This window comes from Podarcis cretensis (assembly GCF_951804945.1).
Source record: "Podarcis cretensis genome assembly, chromosome: 3".
Classification (NCBI taxonomy): domain Eukaryota; kingdom Metazoa; phylum Chordata; class Lepidosauria; order Squamata; family Lacertidae; genus Podarcis; species Podarcis cretensis.
This window is the reverse complement of record NC_137172.1, coordinates 55970171-55988121: the sequence shown is the minus strand read 5'-3', so window position 1 is coordinate 55988121 and position 17951 is coordinate 55970171. Positions and strand designations below refer to the sequence as shown.

The following is a 17951-nucleotide window of genomic DNA, read 5'->3' as shown; positions in this document are numbered from 1 at the left end:
TAAAGGAGACGTAGTTACTTTTTGCTCTAGACCTCCAGAGCCTCTGTTTGATTGGGATATTCCTATTGAATTTATCAAGCCCCTCTGTTAATCTTCAGCAACCTATATAACCTATATGCTTTCATATTGACATTTGCAGAAATATGTTGTGTGTTCACCTACACTTCATCATTTGTACAGAACATAGTGACATTTTTGGTGGTGATAGGCAACGGAGATTGCACTTTAGAGGAGGGGAAGACCCTGGAACAAAAACGTACAGTAGGTTGAAGTTTGAGAGAGAAAGCAGCAGGGGAAGGCAGAGAAAGTGAATGAGAGCTGGCAGAAAAGAAGAAGAAGGAATAGAGGGTTGAGGGAAGGCGGAACAATGGTTGCTTCAATAATGAATATGTCAGAACAATGAGGAAAGGATATTGAGGGAGATGAGTTGAAAGACAGGGAGGAATCAGGAATGGGAGCAGTTACTGGATGCAGAAGGAAGTGAGAGGGTTGTGATGGTAGAGATCACATGGGCAAGGAACAAAGAGACCAAGAGCACAGATGGGTGGCAGAGGCATCAGCCCTTCCGTCTTTTCTTTGAGGACTAGTGCTAGCTTCTGTTTGGCACTGTAGAATTTGTTTGCTAATGTCTCAAAATATATTACAGTGGTGCCCCGCAAGACGAACGCCTCGCAAGACGGAAAACCCGCTAGACGAAAGGGTTTTCCGTTTTGGAGGCGCTTCGCAAAACAAATTTCCCTATGGGCTTGCTTCGCAAGACGAAAATGTCTTGCGAGTTCCTGTGGGTTTTTCCCCACTTTTTCCCCACTTTTCCTAAGCCCTAAGCCGCTTATCAGCTGATCCGCTGATAAGCCGCTTATCAGCTGATCAGCTAAAAGCCGCTAAACCGCTAATAGCACTTAATCCGCTAAGCTGTCAATGGGCTTGCTTCGCAAGACGAAAAAACCGCTATACGAAGAGCCTCACGGAACGGATTAATTTCGTCTTGCGAGGCACCACTGTATTTACAGTTACAAGAAATGCAGAGGCTAGGTTTAGTAACAGATAGCTTGGCACAGGAACTCAGTCCCCAGGTTTTTTTCCAGATGATAGTATTAAAAACAGCCCATATGATCAGTGGCTCTTATCTACTCATTCTCCAGTATTATTTATATGTGAGGTGTGTGTGTCAGGAGTTCAGCCTACACTCGAGTAGGACCCTGGCAGAGACACATGCCCGACTGGCATGTTCCCTCCCTCCTGGTTGATTGTTCGGGAGCTTCATAAGCTTTCTTCAGCCCGAACATCACAGCGACCGATGCCAACCAACACCGACATACTTAGGGATCCACAGAGTTTGCGAATCATGCGTGACAGACCTCAGCATTTTGGCTAATCTACTTTATTTACATATAAACACACACGAAGCACTGCAACATGGCTCCCTCTCTCTCTAGCATCAGACAGCAAAGAGAAAAAGGACAAAGGACAATAGTCCCACTTCACGGAACACAGAACACAAAGATCCTGTCTTTGTCACTTCCCACTCTGTGGAGTCAAAACATACCACGTCATGTGAAAGACAAAAATCCCATGACTGCAATCATGGAGCAGGAATTCTAACAGTGTGTGTGTGTGTGTGTGTTTGTGTTTGTGTTTGTGTTTGTGTGTATACACCTGCCACAATTCCCTTTCAGGGTCTGTTTAGAACTAAGAGGTCAGTTTCTACACAAGAGAAACTGGACACAAATCTGACAACAAAATCTCAACATTCAGAAACCAGTAGGAGAACATTTCATTTTCCCATGTCACTACACTGCTGACCTCTCAGCATCGTCAAAGTTATCATCCTTCAACAAAAAAGATTTAAAGCAGAGGCTCCAGTGTGAAATTGCTGGACCAAAATGTTATCAGTAAAGTAGATTCTATTCAATTTGGGCTTAATCAGTATTCTGGATTTCTTTCCCACTACAGTTGTTAAATTACAGTAAAAAGATAGTATTATCACAGTGGCTGCTGTTATGAATGGGGTATACTGTTCTTATCATATATACATCTGGGCTCTGTATAGGAATGTCACAGACCTACTGCAACCCCTTATATTACATGACCACGGCTTTAAAAAACCATTTTTCCTCTGTGCCCATGCATGCGTATTTGCATGTATGTGTGTCTGCCAACTGAGGGTAACGTTTCTTTCATTTATTGAAGTGGGCTCAAGCCCATAAGAGCATATGCCATAATAAAACTTAGTCTTAAGTGCCCTAAGATTTTTTGTTCTAGTGTTGTTTATTCTTTTCCTAAATTAATTAAATCACTTGCAACAAATTAACATATTTTGAACTAGAGCAATTTTGCCTTTTTTGGTATGGGATCATATATCCATTCATAAATACCTTCAAATATCCCTTCTTGTCCATTTTTTATGTGGTGCGCATTATGATAGGAAAATTCATTTCCAGCTATGACGAGAAGTATTATTTTTCCTTCACAAAAACTAGGAAATTTTCATAGCAATTTAGTGTCCTTTTATTGCAACATATAAACACTCTAGAAAGACAGAAAACCAAAGTAAAAAGATACAGTTGCATGCCATCCCTATCTCAATACAACGGTATTGTGTCTCCAATTGCCACAACCTTGGATTCAAGCAGAAATCAGCCATGGCTTTCTCTCTGCCTTTCCAGCCTGCAGCTTTTTCCTCTTAGTCACATCACAGCAAACTGCCCTCAGACTTTTTGCTTCTCACAATGGGATGCGGGTGGTGCTGTGGGTTAAACCACAGAGCCTAAGGCTTGCCGATCAGAAGGTCAGCGGTTTGAATCCCCGCGATGGGGTGAGCTCCCATTGCTCGGTCCCTGCTCCTGCCCACCTAGCAGTTCGAAAGCACATCAAAGTGCAAGTAGATAAATAGGTACCACTCCAGTGGGAAGGTAAACAGCATTTCTGTGTGCTGCTCTGGTTCGCCAGAAGCGGCTTAGTCATGCTGGCCACATGACCTGGAAGCTGTACGCTGGCTCCCTCGGCCAATAAAGCGAGATGAGCACCGCAACCCCAGAGTCGGCCACAACTGGACCTAATGGTCAGGGGTCCCTTTACCTTTACTATCTAAAAGGTAGAGAAGGGACCCCATCCATTTGCTGACTGGCACAGAGCCCCCTTTCCTCTGTTCTCTTTAGGGCCTATCACATTTCCTTTGTTCCAATGGCCCATCACCCATGTGATTGCCTCAACACAGGAAGCTAGCCTTGCTTATATTTTAACATTTGCTGTGTCCAGGGGTTAGAATGGGTCTGACACCCACAAACTTACAACAAGAAGAGTAAGTGTTAGGATTCCCCACCCCACCCCTGTGCAACTGAACCTCTCTTTACCTCTTATCACCACTCCTTACACCTCTATACCCTCTTACTGGCATGAAACTGACAGATTTCAAGTACAAAATATATCATCAACAGTATTGTACTTAGTTCAAAGAACTTGTCTTTGGTCAAAATGGGAACTCTTCCCACACACCCCGAAAACCCCCAGAGCTTAGGGACTTGAAAAGGAAGGTGTGTTTTGTTTACTGTGGGAGAGGGAAATGTAAAACAGGTCTACTCCAAGAAAGACTCTTCTAGATGAAAGAACTTTAGCACATGAAATCCTGCTGAGATATAGATTCTGCAAAATGCATAAGGACTGGTCTCCTAATTGCCAGCATTTGTTCTTTTCAAACAATTTATGAACCCATTGGCACTGTAAACCACACAAAAGAACTCATGTTGCAAGTTGGGCTAGATAAACTTGCTGTGGCTTCGGAGCAGAATAAGATACGACTAAAAACAGGAAACAGTCCTGTCGGTGTTTCTGCTTTCACTCCTTTGAACTACGTTTTACTAGTACAAAGTCAATTACCAAACAGATTTCTCATCAGCATCTGCTGAAAGTAGGAAAGGGGATTTATATATGAGACTAAATTATGCTCTCCAGTTTCCTCCTCGCCACTTCACTGGCTTTATTTAAGATATAATTAAATTTCATTTTACATACTGTACTAGTGTTTGAAATGTCTCACTTTTGATACTGGTTTGCACTGTGTTTTGAATCTTTTCCCCCGCCCCATCCCACTGAAAGTGGTTTTGGGGTCTAACTTCAGCCAAATAATAGTGTCTTACAATGTACATTGTATGTTTCGTTTTTACATGTTCAGTATTTAAGAGTGAAATGCCAGCACACTATTTTACAGCTGTACTGGGCTCTTTGAAAAAGGATTGTAATATTTCAACTTGAAAATTAGAAAGGTGTTCTAAACATGCATGCTAGCTTTCATATGTTTCATTATAATAAGAATATGGACAAATGAGTCTTTGCCATGAGCGTGGCAATAAATTATTTTTAAAAATAATTAGTTATTTATTTTTCATTACAATATTGAGTACATCACATCATATACAGTGGACGCTCGGGTTGCAAACGGGATCTGTGCGGGATGCACGTTCCCAACCCGCAGAGGTGTGTCTGCGCACACGTGGGTTGCAATTTGGTGCTTCTGCGCATGTGCAAAGTGCGATTTAGCGCTTCTGCACATGCGCAGCCCCCAAAACCCGGAAGTAATCCATTCCGGTACTTCCGGGTTTCGGCGGGTCTGTAACCCAAAAAAAACGCAACCTGAAGTGTCTGTAGCCCGGGTATGACTGTATTCCCATTTTAAATGGAAATAAATTCTGATATATTTGCAGCAAACAGGTGAGGGAGTAGAGCTGTGGTTCTAATTTAAAATGTAGAATGTTATCCTGAATATGTGTGCCAAATATCATTGTAGTATCTCAGGAGTAAAGGCACGTCCTTCTCCCTCAAAAAAAAAAAAAAGGACGATATCATGCCACCCACAGCAAATGCAACCATGTATACATAGTACTTTCATACACGTTACCTGTTTGTGCATGCTTTACAAGTGCTTATTCTGCCACTTGACATAAAAGAAGTTTCTAGCCAATGTTTTCTGGGTTGTTTTTTCTCCCTGTGGCTTTTATATTGTTCACCAATTCGTCAGGAGGAACTGGACAGCTACACTTAGAGAGCAAGACAGACAGTGGAGTGCAGACTTTCTCATATATCATATATCAGCCAAGATACCCTCATTTTAAGGCTCTGATCCTAACAATCCTAACTTGTTTGAAAGTGGTGTGTAGTGCTGTGTTAGAATATTTCTGACCCAGTCATTACCATCTGAATGCATGTGTGCAGCATCTGCTGCGATTCATGAAACGCCATTCACTCCTACTCAATAAATCCTATCAGAAGGGAACACGCCAAGGTGTTGCCCCAAGGTATGAGCTTTTGCAAACATCCCTGCATGCTGCGGGGTTCATAGGGCCTCATCCTTGGCTGATATGTGGATCTGTTGGTTGTTTTTCTGTTTCACCAGATAGTCAGAGAGAACTGAGCCAAATACTTCAAAGGCTCCTGCCTCTGTGATGTTAGCAGAGGGCTCATTATAGCAAATCCGTAAAAGTTTGAGACTCTGCTACAACCGGGAGCACTGAGGAGCTGCTCCCTGGGTTTCCTTGGCAGCTGAGATGCAACACAAGGAGGCGGGAGGAGAGGGGAGGCGGGTGTAAGCCAGTCATTTAATTAGTAAGTCTGTAACCAAAAACCCATCTATCTTTGCTGGCAGGTGGCTGACTGAATTTCTATTATTAGCTGACAGGTGATGTCACAAAATCTGTCATGCAGCCAACCAGGGAATCCCCAGCGGAAGATAAACGAGAGAGGGGTCTGGGTTATAAACAAAGGTGCCCTTTGATTGACCTCCATTCACTGTGGACATGTGATGCATCCTGCGAAACCTCCCACCGCTTCCCCCACCCTTGTCAGAATTAGGGCACTGAGTTCATGCTGTGTAAATTATGTTCCCAGCGTGGCGTCTGGCTGTTAAGACTGAAGTATGTGAATGTACTTAACCTTCAGTAACCTTTCCATTGTTTACTTTAGAGTATACATTTGTAGCTTCTGGCAAAAGGTAGGGATATCCTAGAGAGCATGTTAGGCCTCTTATTAATGAAGTTCCAAGAGGTTATAGTCATTTCCCCCCCATTTCCAGCCTGATTTTTTTTTGGGGGGGAGGGGGAATAGCCAAGAGACTGCTGACAAGTAGAAGAGGTTTCATTCTTTCCCTCCCCTCTCCTTTTTATTATTAACTGGATAGTATGATTAGGTGGGCATGGCAAATGAAAAAGATGTCTGAAACTATTCTAGCAACTCACCAAGTGCTGCTGTGGTGCATCTGCTACTCACTGCACGGTGACACTCCTATCCACATTGCACTCCTAGCCATGAAGAGTTGATCCCAAGCTTTTGACGCATTACAGGATCCACATTCAGAATTTGTTACTCACTTTTCGGCCTGCTCCTGTCCTTTGGGTGATGTAGCTAAGTTTCTTTCAGGTCACCTTCTGTCTGATTTTTATTACTTAAAAAGAATTGCTTGCTTTTTTAAAAAAGACAGATTCAGCACAGTCTTTTCTTCCTTTTCAGCCCTTAATTCCTTGACACATCTTTTTCTCCCCACCTGCACATGTTTATGGGTATCCAATCAGGCCTAGATCTTACAGGTAGTCATGTATGATGAGCATGTTAAACAATGACATCCACAGCCCCACAAAGATGTAACGGCCACCAACTTGTTGACTTTGAAAGGGGATTAGACAAAACCATAAAGGATAAGCCTATCAGTGGGTACTAGCCATGGTGGCTGGGTATTACCTCCAGTATTGGGGACAGTGTGTCTCAGAATACAAGTTGCTGGGAAGCACAAATAGAAAATGTCATTTTGTACTCGTCGTGCCTGCAAATTTGCCATAGGAATCTGGGTAGCCACGGGGTGAGATCAGAGCCATTATTTAGATGCAGCCGGGCTTTTCTAAGGTTCTTAGCCTGTTTTGTCTTGAAAGGATAGACATTAGGAGCACAATATTCAGTTGGCTTTGCTTGTTCCTGACAAACAGAACCCAGAATGTGGTGCAGGGATACTGCTTCTCTTCCCCTTGGTTCTGAGGTTCCACAGGGCTCCATTTGCCCAACCTGGGTGGGGGGTGGGGAAATGTTTTGTTTTTGTTTTTTTAAGCATTTGGAAAGATCCTAGTGTGTTGAGAGCAGCTAGGTGCATTTGTGCAGGAAGGGCAGCATGAATGCTATATCCTGTAGAAATTTAACTTGAGTTACACCAGATACTCCATTATTTGGGTTTGAAGGCCCTAGCCCCTCTCTGAGAGGGGAATATGGGATTGCAGTAAGGGTACGTGAAATGGATGTCCTTTTTTGGAGTGCCACTATGGATTTTCCTGTCATTTCTGCATTGGCATTACTTCTGGTAGAGCTGGGGTTGAGAATGTTCCTTTGACTGCCCATTCCTTTGAAAGCGGTTGGTTCTGGTTGTAGACTCTGTATCTTAATGGTTTAGAGTGGATAGGTAGGGAGCTGGGAGAAGGAAAGGCAGGGAGTTTAACAATTTGTAATTAAAACTGCCCCCCCCCCCAGTGCTACTTTAAAAGTCTTTTTTGGTTTTAAAAGTGTTGATTACCGTATTTTTCGCTCTATAACACGCACCTGACCATAACACGCACATCGTTTTTAGAGGAGGAAAACAAGGGGAAAAACATTCTGAATGAAACAGTGGATGTATCATTTTTGGGCTTCATGCTGTGGCCACAGACATGTGATCTGATGGTGAATTTGGGGTGACCCAATGCAAAGATCCTGAGAATTCCTGTGGATCCATGCTTTGTAACCACGTTTTTGCACCATTGCAGCCCCAGGCAACAGTGGGTGCGTGATTTTTTTGGTGCAGGCTGTAGCCATGGACATGCTATGTGATCTGATGGTGAATTTGGGGTGACCCAATGCAAAGATCCTGAGAATCCCTGTGGATCCATGCTTTGTAACCACATTTTTGCACCATTGCAGCCCCAGGCAACAGTGGGTGCGTGATTTTTTTGGTGCAGGCTGTAGCCATGGACATGCTATGTGATCTGATGGTGAATTTGGGGTGACCCAATGCAAAGCTCCTGAGGATCCATGTGGATCCATGCTTTTTAACCACGTTTTTGCACCATTGCAGCCCCAGGCAACAGTGGGTGCGTGATTTTGGGGGGACAGGCTGTAGCCATGGACATGCTATGTGATCTGATGGTGAATTTGGGGTGACCCAATGCAAAGCTCCTGAGGATCCATGTGGATCTATGCTTTGTAACCACATTTTAAGTGGGGAGCGATGGAAAAACAAAGAAGGGACATGAGAGGGGTGTGCAGAGAAGCAGCTGGCTAAGAATGCAGGAGAGGGATTTAACGGAGGGAGGAAAGAAAGGCAAAAGTTTCCCCCCACCCAAGCCAGCCATATCTCTCTCTCTCTCTCTCCCTCCCCCTCTCTCTCTCCCTCCCCCCCTCTCTCTCCCTCTCCCCCAGCAGCACCGGAACAGAGGAATTCCCCTCCTCTTGCCTGGAGGGGAGGGGCTTTCCCTGCTCTTTGTTCCGTTTGAGCAAACACAGCAACGAAACAGAGGAGGGTGGGCAGTAAGACCCTGAGGCAGAATGCAGGAAAGCAGCCACTTCCTCTTTTCAAGTTTCCCTTCTAGGAGACGCGCAATTTGATTTTTGCCTGCTTTTTCGGCTCCAGGGACCACACATTCGCTCTATAACATGCACAGACATTTCCCCTTCCTTGTTATAGAGGGAAAAATACGGTACATATTTTAATGTCACAAAAAGTGGTAGTGGCGTATAGAGTAAGTTGCTTCGGATCAATGTGAGACAAGTGACTAACGAATATTAATACTAATACACCAATGACTTCCTGCAGTCTTCCTTAGCAATAATTCAGGGGTCATTGACTAACAAAGCTGTAGACCTCTTGGGCACCTGAGTTCCACCATGACCTCCGAGATAACTCTTTGATGTATTAGTTCTGTGCAACAAATTAGAACCATATGAACCCAAAAATAAAGGTCTCTTCAGTGATGAGCTCTAGTCCTCCTGGGGCTCATCAAAACTTCTTCCACAGACCCTATTGGACCTTGATTATTTGGATAAGTTCCCACCCACCCACCCAAAAGAACCCCATCATCATCATCATCATCACCACAGTAAAGTTGTTGCCTGACCTGAACCTCTCCAGACTAGACAGATTATCAGTAAAAAAATTAAGTATTGGAAAGCAATACTTCAAAATCCTTTGAAATACACTCAGATCCTTAGAACTGGCTCTTCTGTTTCACAGTTGAGGCTCAAGCCTATGGCTTCCACTGCATGCCACATTTTGCAGCTGTTTATTATAGCTAGTAGTTTCAAAAACAACAACCAGCAGGTAGAAACCTAGCCTACAAATTCACAGTTGGGCATCTTGTTTTCCTTTCTCTTTTTATGTCAGACATATTTATATGACTAGACACTGTGAGAGAGATCATTATTTTGCCCCCAAAACAGAGTATATTCGTGCTTCCTGTAAATGTTACAAGTATGTTCTACAAACAATTAGCTTTTGTTTCTTTGACTGAATTTAGTTAGAATTAAGGTATGGCTAAGCAAAATTGATGCTTTTTTTTTTTTAAATGATATTTATTAACATTTTCCAATTACAACAAAATAATAAAAAAAAAACATCCAATTTTAAAATCTTTTTCCCAGTAAAATCTTTTCGGGACTTCCCCTCCCCTCCCCCTCCTGTATTCCAATTCTTACAAATAAACAAGAAAATTCAACAAGTTCTTATCCCAAATTTAAACTTATTATCATTGACCCAATTTTAAAAATATTTTCCCATCCCCTAAAATCGACCTGTTCCCTTCCGCGAGTTCCCCCCTTTAATATGCAATACAGATTAAAATAGAAGAAAAATAAAAAAATAATTTTACACCCTTTGGATTCCAAATTTCCCTCCCCCCTTTCCCGGTTGCGTTCCCAATGTTCCTCAACGTCTGATGTCTTCCTGGAGTTCCCACATCTCTCTAAGCCATAGTCCTTTCCCAGTCATCTTTAATTTCGAATGTCCAATCTTGGAAGGAGTCTGTCTCAAAAAAGGCCCATTTCTTCCATCCAGATTTTTATATCTAGGAGTAAAAACTCCAATTTTATTTCTTTAAGCCTGTCAAATCTGGATGTCCCAAATGTTCCCACTTCCAGCTTTGTCCAGTTCTTATTATTTTTGTTGTTCTTGTTGATCTCACTCCTCCTTTTTTTTAAAAAAAATTTGATGCTTAATGAGCTGAGGAAAGGTTGAAATATAGTGTGAGATGAGTATTTGATATTTTCTAGTCAACAGTTTATGAATTCTCAGCTTTTTTCAGGTCTGTATTTGTTGAATCAGAAATAGCCATTGCTAATGGTTCCAGTATTTCAGGAAGCAGTAAATGGACAGGACAAACCCCAAAGATTCAAATAGCACCTATTTATAGAACTGATTTAGACACTATTATATTCATCTAAGGATAATTCTGTAATCTCAAGAGACTAGAAATCTGTCAATTCCCATATTTATAGGCTACTATAAAAGTAATTTGGGGTTCTACACATAGTGAGGCATTAGGATCACTGCCTTTGCAGAAGGCATCTTATGTCTAAGCTTTATTAGAATAGGAACTTTTCTTCTACATGCATCACTTGAGATGACATGGTCCTTGGAACAGTCATCTAATCAGAAGATTAGTTCTGCCTTTTTTGTTGGTGTCTGGGGTAGGATGAGGGAGGATCAGCATTCTCTTAATTTAATCGTTTCTTGTGAGTCATCTAGTGATCCAGTGAGAGGATTAGACGTAGGGAATGCGACCCATTATTTAGAGGTGTGTTCAACCACCATCCTGAATCCCAACCATCTTGGCTTAAGCAGTAGACTCATCTCTTACATATACAAAAGACAGAAATTTAGTAACATAAAACATCTCAGGCACCAGGTATATTCAGAGAAAAGAAAATATTGATGGGCACTTGCTCTCTGTCTCCCCCTCTTGGTTTCATAGTTATTTGTTTCCCCACATGCCTAATATTTATTCTCCTGTTTTGAATCTTCCAGCAAATTCGGGTTCCCTTCAAGGTCCACAGACACCTCAGTCAACTGGTAGCAATTCCATGACTGAAGTACCAGGTGACCTCAAGCCTCCAACACCAGCATCTACACCTCATGGACAAATGACACCTCTGCAGGGCAACAGGTAGTATATTTTCTTTCCCCTTTCTTAGAGCCTGTCTGGACTTTGTGCTGTATCTTTCTTTCAGGGATGTTTTCTTGTGGCTCAGAATTCAATGTATTGTTGTTGTGGAAATCGCATTGGTATCTATGACATGACTGCATGTCATGGAATCTAAACTCCATAATCCCTTGCCCCACCGTGTTTGATCCTGACCCCAGTGCCCAGTCATGCAAAAGAGGGTGCTATCATGAATTGCATGGACTCAGTGTAAAGTGGGAGGAAGCTTCTTATAATGGTCACACACACACACACACACACACACACACACCCATTGAGTATGCAGGCTTTGTCTTGAGATTTGCACTCATTGCTGAAGTCAAAATACAGGTTTCTCCAGGCTCTGTCTTGAGACTAGCTAGTTTCAGCTTACATGTGAGTTTGCAGGCTGAGTCTTTTACTCTGGAACTCATATCACTTGCATTCCTTCAGGAGACTTATGAAAAGGTGTGTGTGTGTGTCCCACTGCCACTTTATTATTATTCTTATTAAATTTCTGTAGCACCCATCATCTGAGGATCACAGGGCAGTTTACTATATGAAAACACAAATGCCTAGAATGTTTTTGAAACTGGGTTTTGAAAGTGGGCTGTCAAAGTAAAATGGTAAAAGTGTAAAACCGATGGAGTTTTTTAGAGCAATTTAACTCACTGAACTACATGGCTCACCATCTAATAAGGTATCACAATGTGTGTTTCTGTTTCCATGACATTAATGCTTTCTTTTCCTCTGTCTCTTTAGAAATAGTTCCATTAGTGTGCATGATCCCTTTTCAGATGTAAGTGATTCGACATTCCCAAAGCGAAACTCCATGACCCCAAATGCACCTTATCAGCAGTCTATGAATATGCCAGATATGATGGGAAGAATGCCCTACGAACCGAATAAGGACCCTTTTGGTGGGATGAGAAAAGGTATATTCTGGTTTCCTAGCAACTTTATGTGTACGTGTGTGTGAATTTAGGTGATTTGTTTTCTTTGCATCCCAGGGATGCAAAGGGGAAAACCCTGTATGATACTGTTCTCACTGCTCTCTGCTTTTTATTACATTTCATAAGCTATAAGTGCTCTTTCAGGGTTTGGTGTGGTTTGGACGGAAGGATATTTCTATAAAAGGGGAAAGGATTATCAGCAAAGTATTAAAAACGCACTGCTAGGTTACAGTCTACGCACATCTATTTGGGAGTAAACGCCAATTAATTTCAGGTGCACACCTGTTTTCTTCTCTGCTTGCAGTGCCTGGAAACAGTGAACCCTTCATGACCCCTGGACAGATGCCCAACAGTGGAATGCAGGAAATGTACAACCAGACTCCCTCGGGGGCAATGTCCAATATGGGCATGGGCCAGCGCCAGCAGTTTGCCTACGGAAGTGGTTATGACCGGAGGTGAGTGACTCTGTCTTTTTTGCTCCTCCCTTACAATGGCGTTCTATACTGATGACTTCACACCATCTAGGCCAGGGATGGCAAACCCATTGCCCTCCAGGTAATGTTGGACTATACCCAGTTGCAGCCCAAAAAACTTGTACGGGGCCACAGGCTCCCCATCTGTAATGTAGCAATCTCCTGAATCAATTAGAGTAAAAACATTAGTAAAAACTGAGTCTATCCTCTCCCCCCACCATACAAGGAATCAGTAAGTGAGGGGTGTGGCTGCATAAGGAAATTTAGGTATGTTGTTGGGTATATTGGAATTCTTATTTGGAGGGGCGTCATCATGACTGAGCTGACATGTGTTTGCTCTTAATGAACATTTTAGCCCTGACACACTGCACTCCACTCTTTTGGGTGATTTTTCAGACTCCTTTGCAAAAAGGTGTAAAAATGTTCATGAGGAGGTGGGTGTCAGAAAGAGGGAGCAGATCCCCATTGCCAAAGCATAGTGGACAAATGGGCCAAAATGTGGGTGCACGTTTGCATGTGCACCTAATTGCATGTCCCATTGAAAGTAATCCAGTGTATATCCAGACTTTGATCTCTGCCATGTACACAGCACTACTTTCAGTAGGATGCGTATCCTCATCTACATTCTGACTAACAAGAACTACATGTAATTGGAATAAAAGTCTTACCTTGGCAGCCAGAGAAACGAACAGCAGAGCAAGACAGAGAGTGTCAGCATGGTTACTTGTGCATTCCCCTCCAGCTATTTAGAGTCAGGTCAGTTGGAGAGCTTTCTTTGCCCTAAGTGATATCACCATGTAGCCAGGTCTGATTGTCTATATGATGGTGATTGCTTGGGATCAAGCACAAAAGTCTTTTTAGGTAAAATAATCATCATCGTCATCATAATTGCACTCAAATAGTTTGGGGAGGGGAACAATGGCTGGATACAAATATGGCAAAATGCATGAAATAATGGAAGGTACAGGGGTTTTTGCAAACCTTTTTTCTCTCTCTTCAAAATAGTGACATTTGCAGTGAATTTGGCACAGCACTAGTAAAACAAAAAACGAAGAAGCCCCTTTTTCTTCTTTTCAATAAAAACAAAGCATGTAGACTATGTTTTGCTCCATGTCCCAGTAATTTAGCTTCCTGCCTCTGTATTTGAGAGGCATTGCTCCTGTAATGAGGTTATAACTATAATCCCATTGTCATTGGTTCAGTAGCTAGAATGGATTATTTCTTAATTATATTAATAAAGACTTTTGAAAAAGCTAGTAGTAGAGATTCTTTCATTGCATGGGGTTGGATTAGATAACCTTCAGGATCCCTCCCAATTCTACAGATCTATGATTCTATTATAAGCTCTGGATACCAACAGAAAGGATTAGTGCAAAGGAAAATATATTTTACCGGTTAGAAGTGTTTTGTCCCACAACCTCACTAAAGAGCTAAATAACAAATTTGCCTATACACACACACACACACACACACACACACACACACACTTTTTTTAAAAAAAAATGTGAAACTGCAACATGAAACTCTAATTATTAGAAATAATCTCTACCAAATATTCTCAAAACATCTAGTGTTTGAAGGCCAAACTAAAATTAAGCTAATTTCAGAACATCTTGAATTTTGTCAAACTAAGTTGTTTTGTTATTTTTTTTACTGTTAGTAATAGAAGTCACAGAACTGTAAGTGGCATGTCATTTGTCCCTCCCCCCTCCCATGTGTAGCTATTTCCATGTTTCAGGTTTCAGTAGGCTGAATTTCACAATCAAGAGCAGCATAAAATAGGTGCCATACATTTATTCCTTGAAGAAATAAACTGCAATGGTCTCAATAACACTTTGAGTCCCTGAGAGATCTGGAGCCCAAACCGGCTATGCCTTAATTTTTTTATTTTTTTAATTTTTTTTTAGCAGATTGAAAGAATAAGTGCTTTTTACAGCATGAGGTTTCCTTTGTCATTTTTAGGTCGGATCATGGGCTGGGTCCTGAAGGCAGTATGGGAGCACCTGGTCAAAGCAACATGGTGCCTTCAAACAGTGACCCAAGCATGTACTCTCCTAACCGTTACCCTGGGCAGCAAAGGTGAACAACAATTTAATTTGTTTCAAATGCCTGTGTTAACCAGATAATTTTAAATCTTAAGAGCCACTGGGCAGAAGGTGCAATTTACCAAGCATTGTTGCTGCATAGCCTCTTTTCTTTCAATGGGACTTCTGCCGTTCCCTGGCATCATTGACTCCTTTGAGAACAGTAGCAGTGGCTCAGCAGCCATGTCGATGGAGTGTTTCCAGAACTTACAGGAGCTTGATGTCTGGCTTTTCATTATTTCGGTTTTAGATTATAACAGTATGTTCATTTTGTACTTCTAGAGAACATGGGATTGCAAAAGCCCTTCTACTTCCATAAATCAAAATAAAATTGTTATTTTGCTCATATATACACATGAAGTACTGTTCTTAACCTTTTACTTTAAATTTAGTCATTAAATGTTGAGGCTCCCATGCCTTTCTTTGGTTGCAACATTTTGTAAACAAATTAATTGAGATTCCTTGAAATATGGCTTATGTTTTTAAGTGGAACCCTCTAGGAGCTAGAATTCCAGCATATATATGCACAGACATCTCTCACTTGCAGACGTCAGCATGAACTGAGTCTGCTCTCTAGGGTGAAAGCAGACCTTTGACTTTTCCCTTAAACCTCATTCTGTCAGACATTTTTAAAATCAAATTTTACAACTGTAACTCATTGAGAATATTTAAGAAGTGCTGCAGAGATATAAAAAAACATCATATATTTGTATAGCCAGTGGAGCTTCTATGAATATGACATCTATACATACATCCAGTGCCATCACCATACATGGCACCTTACAGTTACATGGGCAAAATAGGCAAATCCCTACTTTCAAGGAGCTTAAGGTAGACAATGGGAGGGAAGACAATAGAGGGGAGGGAGGAAAGACAAAGGGAGGGAGAAAATAATGCAAGCAAATGCAGTTCCATGTGCTTAAAGGTTGGGAATGAGGACTGAGGTTTGAGAAGGGATTTGAAAGAAGGGCTAGAGGTATCTCGGTGCTGTCAGCACAGACTGAGGGCCTTTCAGACAGAGATCTTTTATAGCTGAGAGTGAAGCTGCTTGCATGCAGAACACAGAGCTACACACACTACCATAGCATACATTGAACATAAAAGAAATATGTCCCAGTAAGAGCACACAAGGTGGCTTATTCCAGCCTTACCAAGGAGGCATCCTTGGTTTAACAGGTAAAGAAGCTTATTTTCTTATGTCCTGAGTATTAATATTCTAGTTGCTAATTATTGCCTATTTTAGATTTGTGTCTGTATGGTTATTCCAGTGTAAGGGGCTCTGTAGCAAATTAAATACCTTAGATCATATGGTTTGTTTATATTAATACATTTCAAGGACAATTTACACATTTTAAATAGCAAAATAACAAGTTGTCACCTGGCATGGGATTGACATCAAATTTGGTGCCATGTGAGCTAACTTAGAAAAAGTATTCCACAGGCAGGGTCCCCTAGGAAGTATTCCATGAAGTATTTCCATTATTTCAAAGACTCACTGCCCTGTTCCCCACACACACCCTAAATCTGTTTTGGGGGTTCCTCCAATTCTCTGGAGCAGATTTGGGAAGGGCACAGGGGGTCCATGGAATCACTGCACTAACTGACTAATTGCAAGAGCGATCCTAGATGTTTATTTGCTGGATAAATGAGTCTTAAGGTCGTGCTTTTAATCTGAGACAAGATGGTTTGGATGTTATATTATAGCAAATTAAGTTATATCCAGTTTGGGGTCTCCCATCAAAATTAGATACAGTACTCCGCACTGTTACCCAAGTTACCCAGGTAAGTTTCAAGGTGTACCTAAAGCTCTTGAGTTCTCAACATAATATGTAATAAACATAATGAAGCTGCTTACATGAAGTTCTTGCGATGCATGTATTCACATGCACAGTGGTACCTCTGGATGCAAACGGTATCCGTTCTGGAGTCCCGTTCGCATCCTGAAAGGAACGTAAGACGCAACTGCGCGGGTCGCGATTCGCTTCCGCGCATGCGCATAATGTCATTTTGCGTGTCTGCGCATGCGCGAGCGGCAAAACCCGGAAGTAACGTGTTCCGTTACTTCCGGGTCGCCACAGAGCGCAACCCGAAAATGCTCAACCTGAAGCGTATTCATCCCGAGGTATGACTGTAGCTCTAACCCAGGGTAGTTTAACTCCCACCAGCCTCAGCAAGCATAGCCAATGATCAGGGATGATGGGAGTTGTAATCCATAACATCTGGGGGACATCATGCTGGCTACTCCTGTACTAAACCATAATTTAGTAATAAGTTGATTAAGCTCATGAAGCTCAAGCAAAGCATCAGGCTTACACACTCCCCAATCTTCCTGTGCAACAAGGAGGACTTTTGACAAGTTTAATTTCACTTTCAAAGAAAATTGGTTTAACTTTATGTATTCCAGTTCAATTATAAATTTGCCTTAAAGCTCTGAATAAAATATTTCTGTTTACATAAATAATTTTATTAAAGTGTAATATTCTAACACTATTGGCTAACCATAGATTTCATCATCACTGTGTGACTAAAACGCAGAATCAACTTCAACCTCTCAGTTGGATTTGTTTCTACTGTAGGATGGGCACATAATTTTGACTTCAAAGCTTTCAGTTCATTCAGATATTTGCAAGTGAGGTGAGGTGAGGTGAGGTGGAAGCTTGGATACTGGAATTATATGTCCCCAGCACTCTAAACAGAAGTTGCACATGATCCTGGGATACCAGTAATTCACTCAGTTGCTACAGTATTTCCATCTCTCATAAGAGATTAAAGGAAAGCAGAAAACTTGTAAATCAGGCATACATCCATGTCATATGTTGCCTCCTACCTGCAGCAGTAGGTATGTTCTATTCTCAGATCCAAGCCTACACAACTACTTCTACTTTTTTTTATAAGACTGAAATAAATTTACTCTGATATAGTGCCACTGAACCAAACTGAGCTGCAGCCCAAGCACCCCCCCCCCCATGAACAAAACTTCTGTTTTAACAAATAACATTTTGTTGTTGACAGGCGGTATGATGGAACAGAAGGGAGGTTCTGTGGAGAGCTTCAGGTCTTCTTATAAACAGTTCTCCGTTTATAATTGGGGAATAGTCTGTACTAATTAGTATCTCACATTCCTCATTGCAGGCATGAACAATATGGGCCGCAATATCCAGTGCAAGTACCTCCTTCAGGACAGCCACCCTATGGAGGACACCAACCTGGAATGTTTCCACAACAGCAGGTAAACATTTGTGGTTGTCATTTTCCCTCTGCAAA

The 17951-nt window shown here is 41.8% G+C and overlaps 1 protein-coding gene across 13 annotated transcripts in view; it reads left to right on the top strand.

Annotated features, from left to right (window-relative positions):
* Window positions 1-17951, top strand: part of ARID1B (AT-rich interaction domain 1B) — a 365703-nt gene that overhangs the window by 337947 nt on the left and 9805 nt on the right. For 9 of the 13 annotated variants that reach the window (XM_079971476.1, XM_079971472.1, XM_079971474.1 and 6 more), the window contains 5 exons: window positions 11024-11162; window positions 11940-12112; window positions 12435-12585; window positions 14566-14682; window positions 17820-17916. In XM_079971476.1, the coding sequence (XP_079827602.1) occupies window positions 11024-11162; window positions 11940-12112; window positions 12435-12585; window positions 14566-14682; window positions 17820-17916 (677 nt within the window). The remainder of the gene's footprint in view (window positions 1-11023; window positions 11163-11939; window positions 12113-12434; window positions 12586-14565; window positions 14683-17819; window positions 17917-17951) is intronic. The other 4 variants (XM_079971468.1, XM_079971467.1, XM_079971478.1 and 1 more) reach the window with 1 other exon arrangement.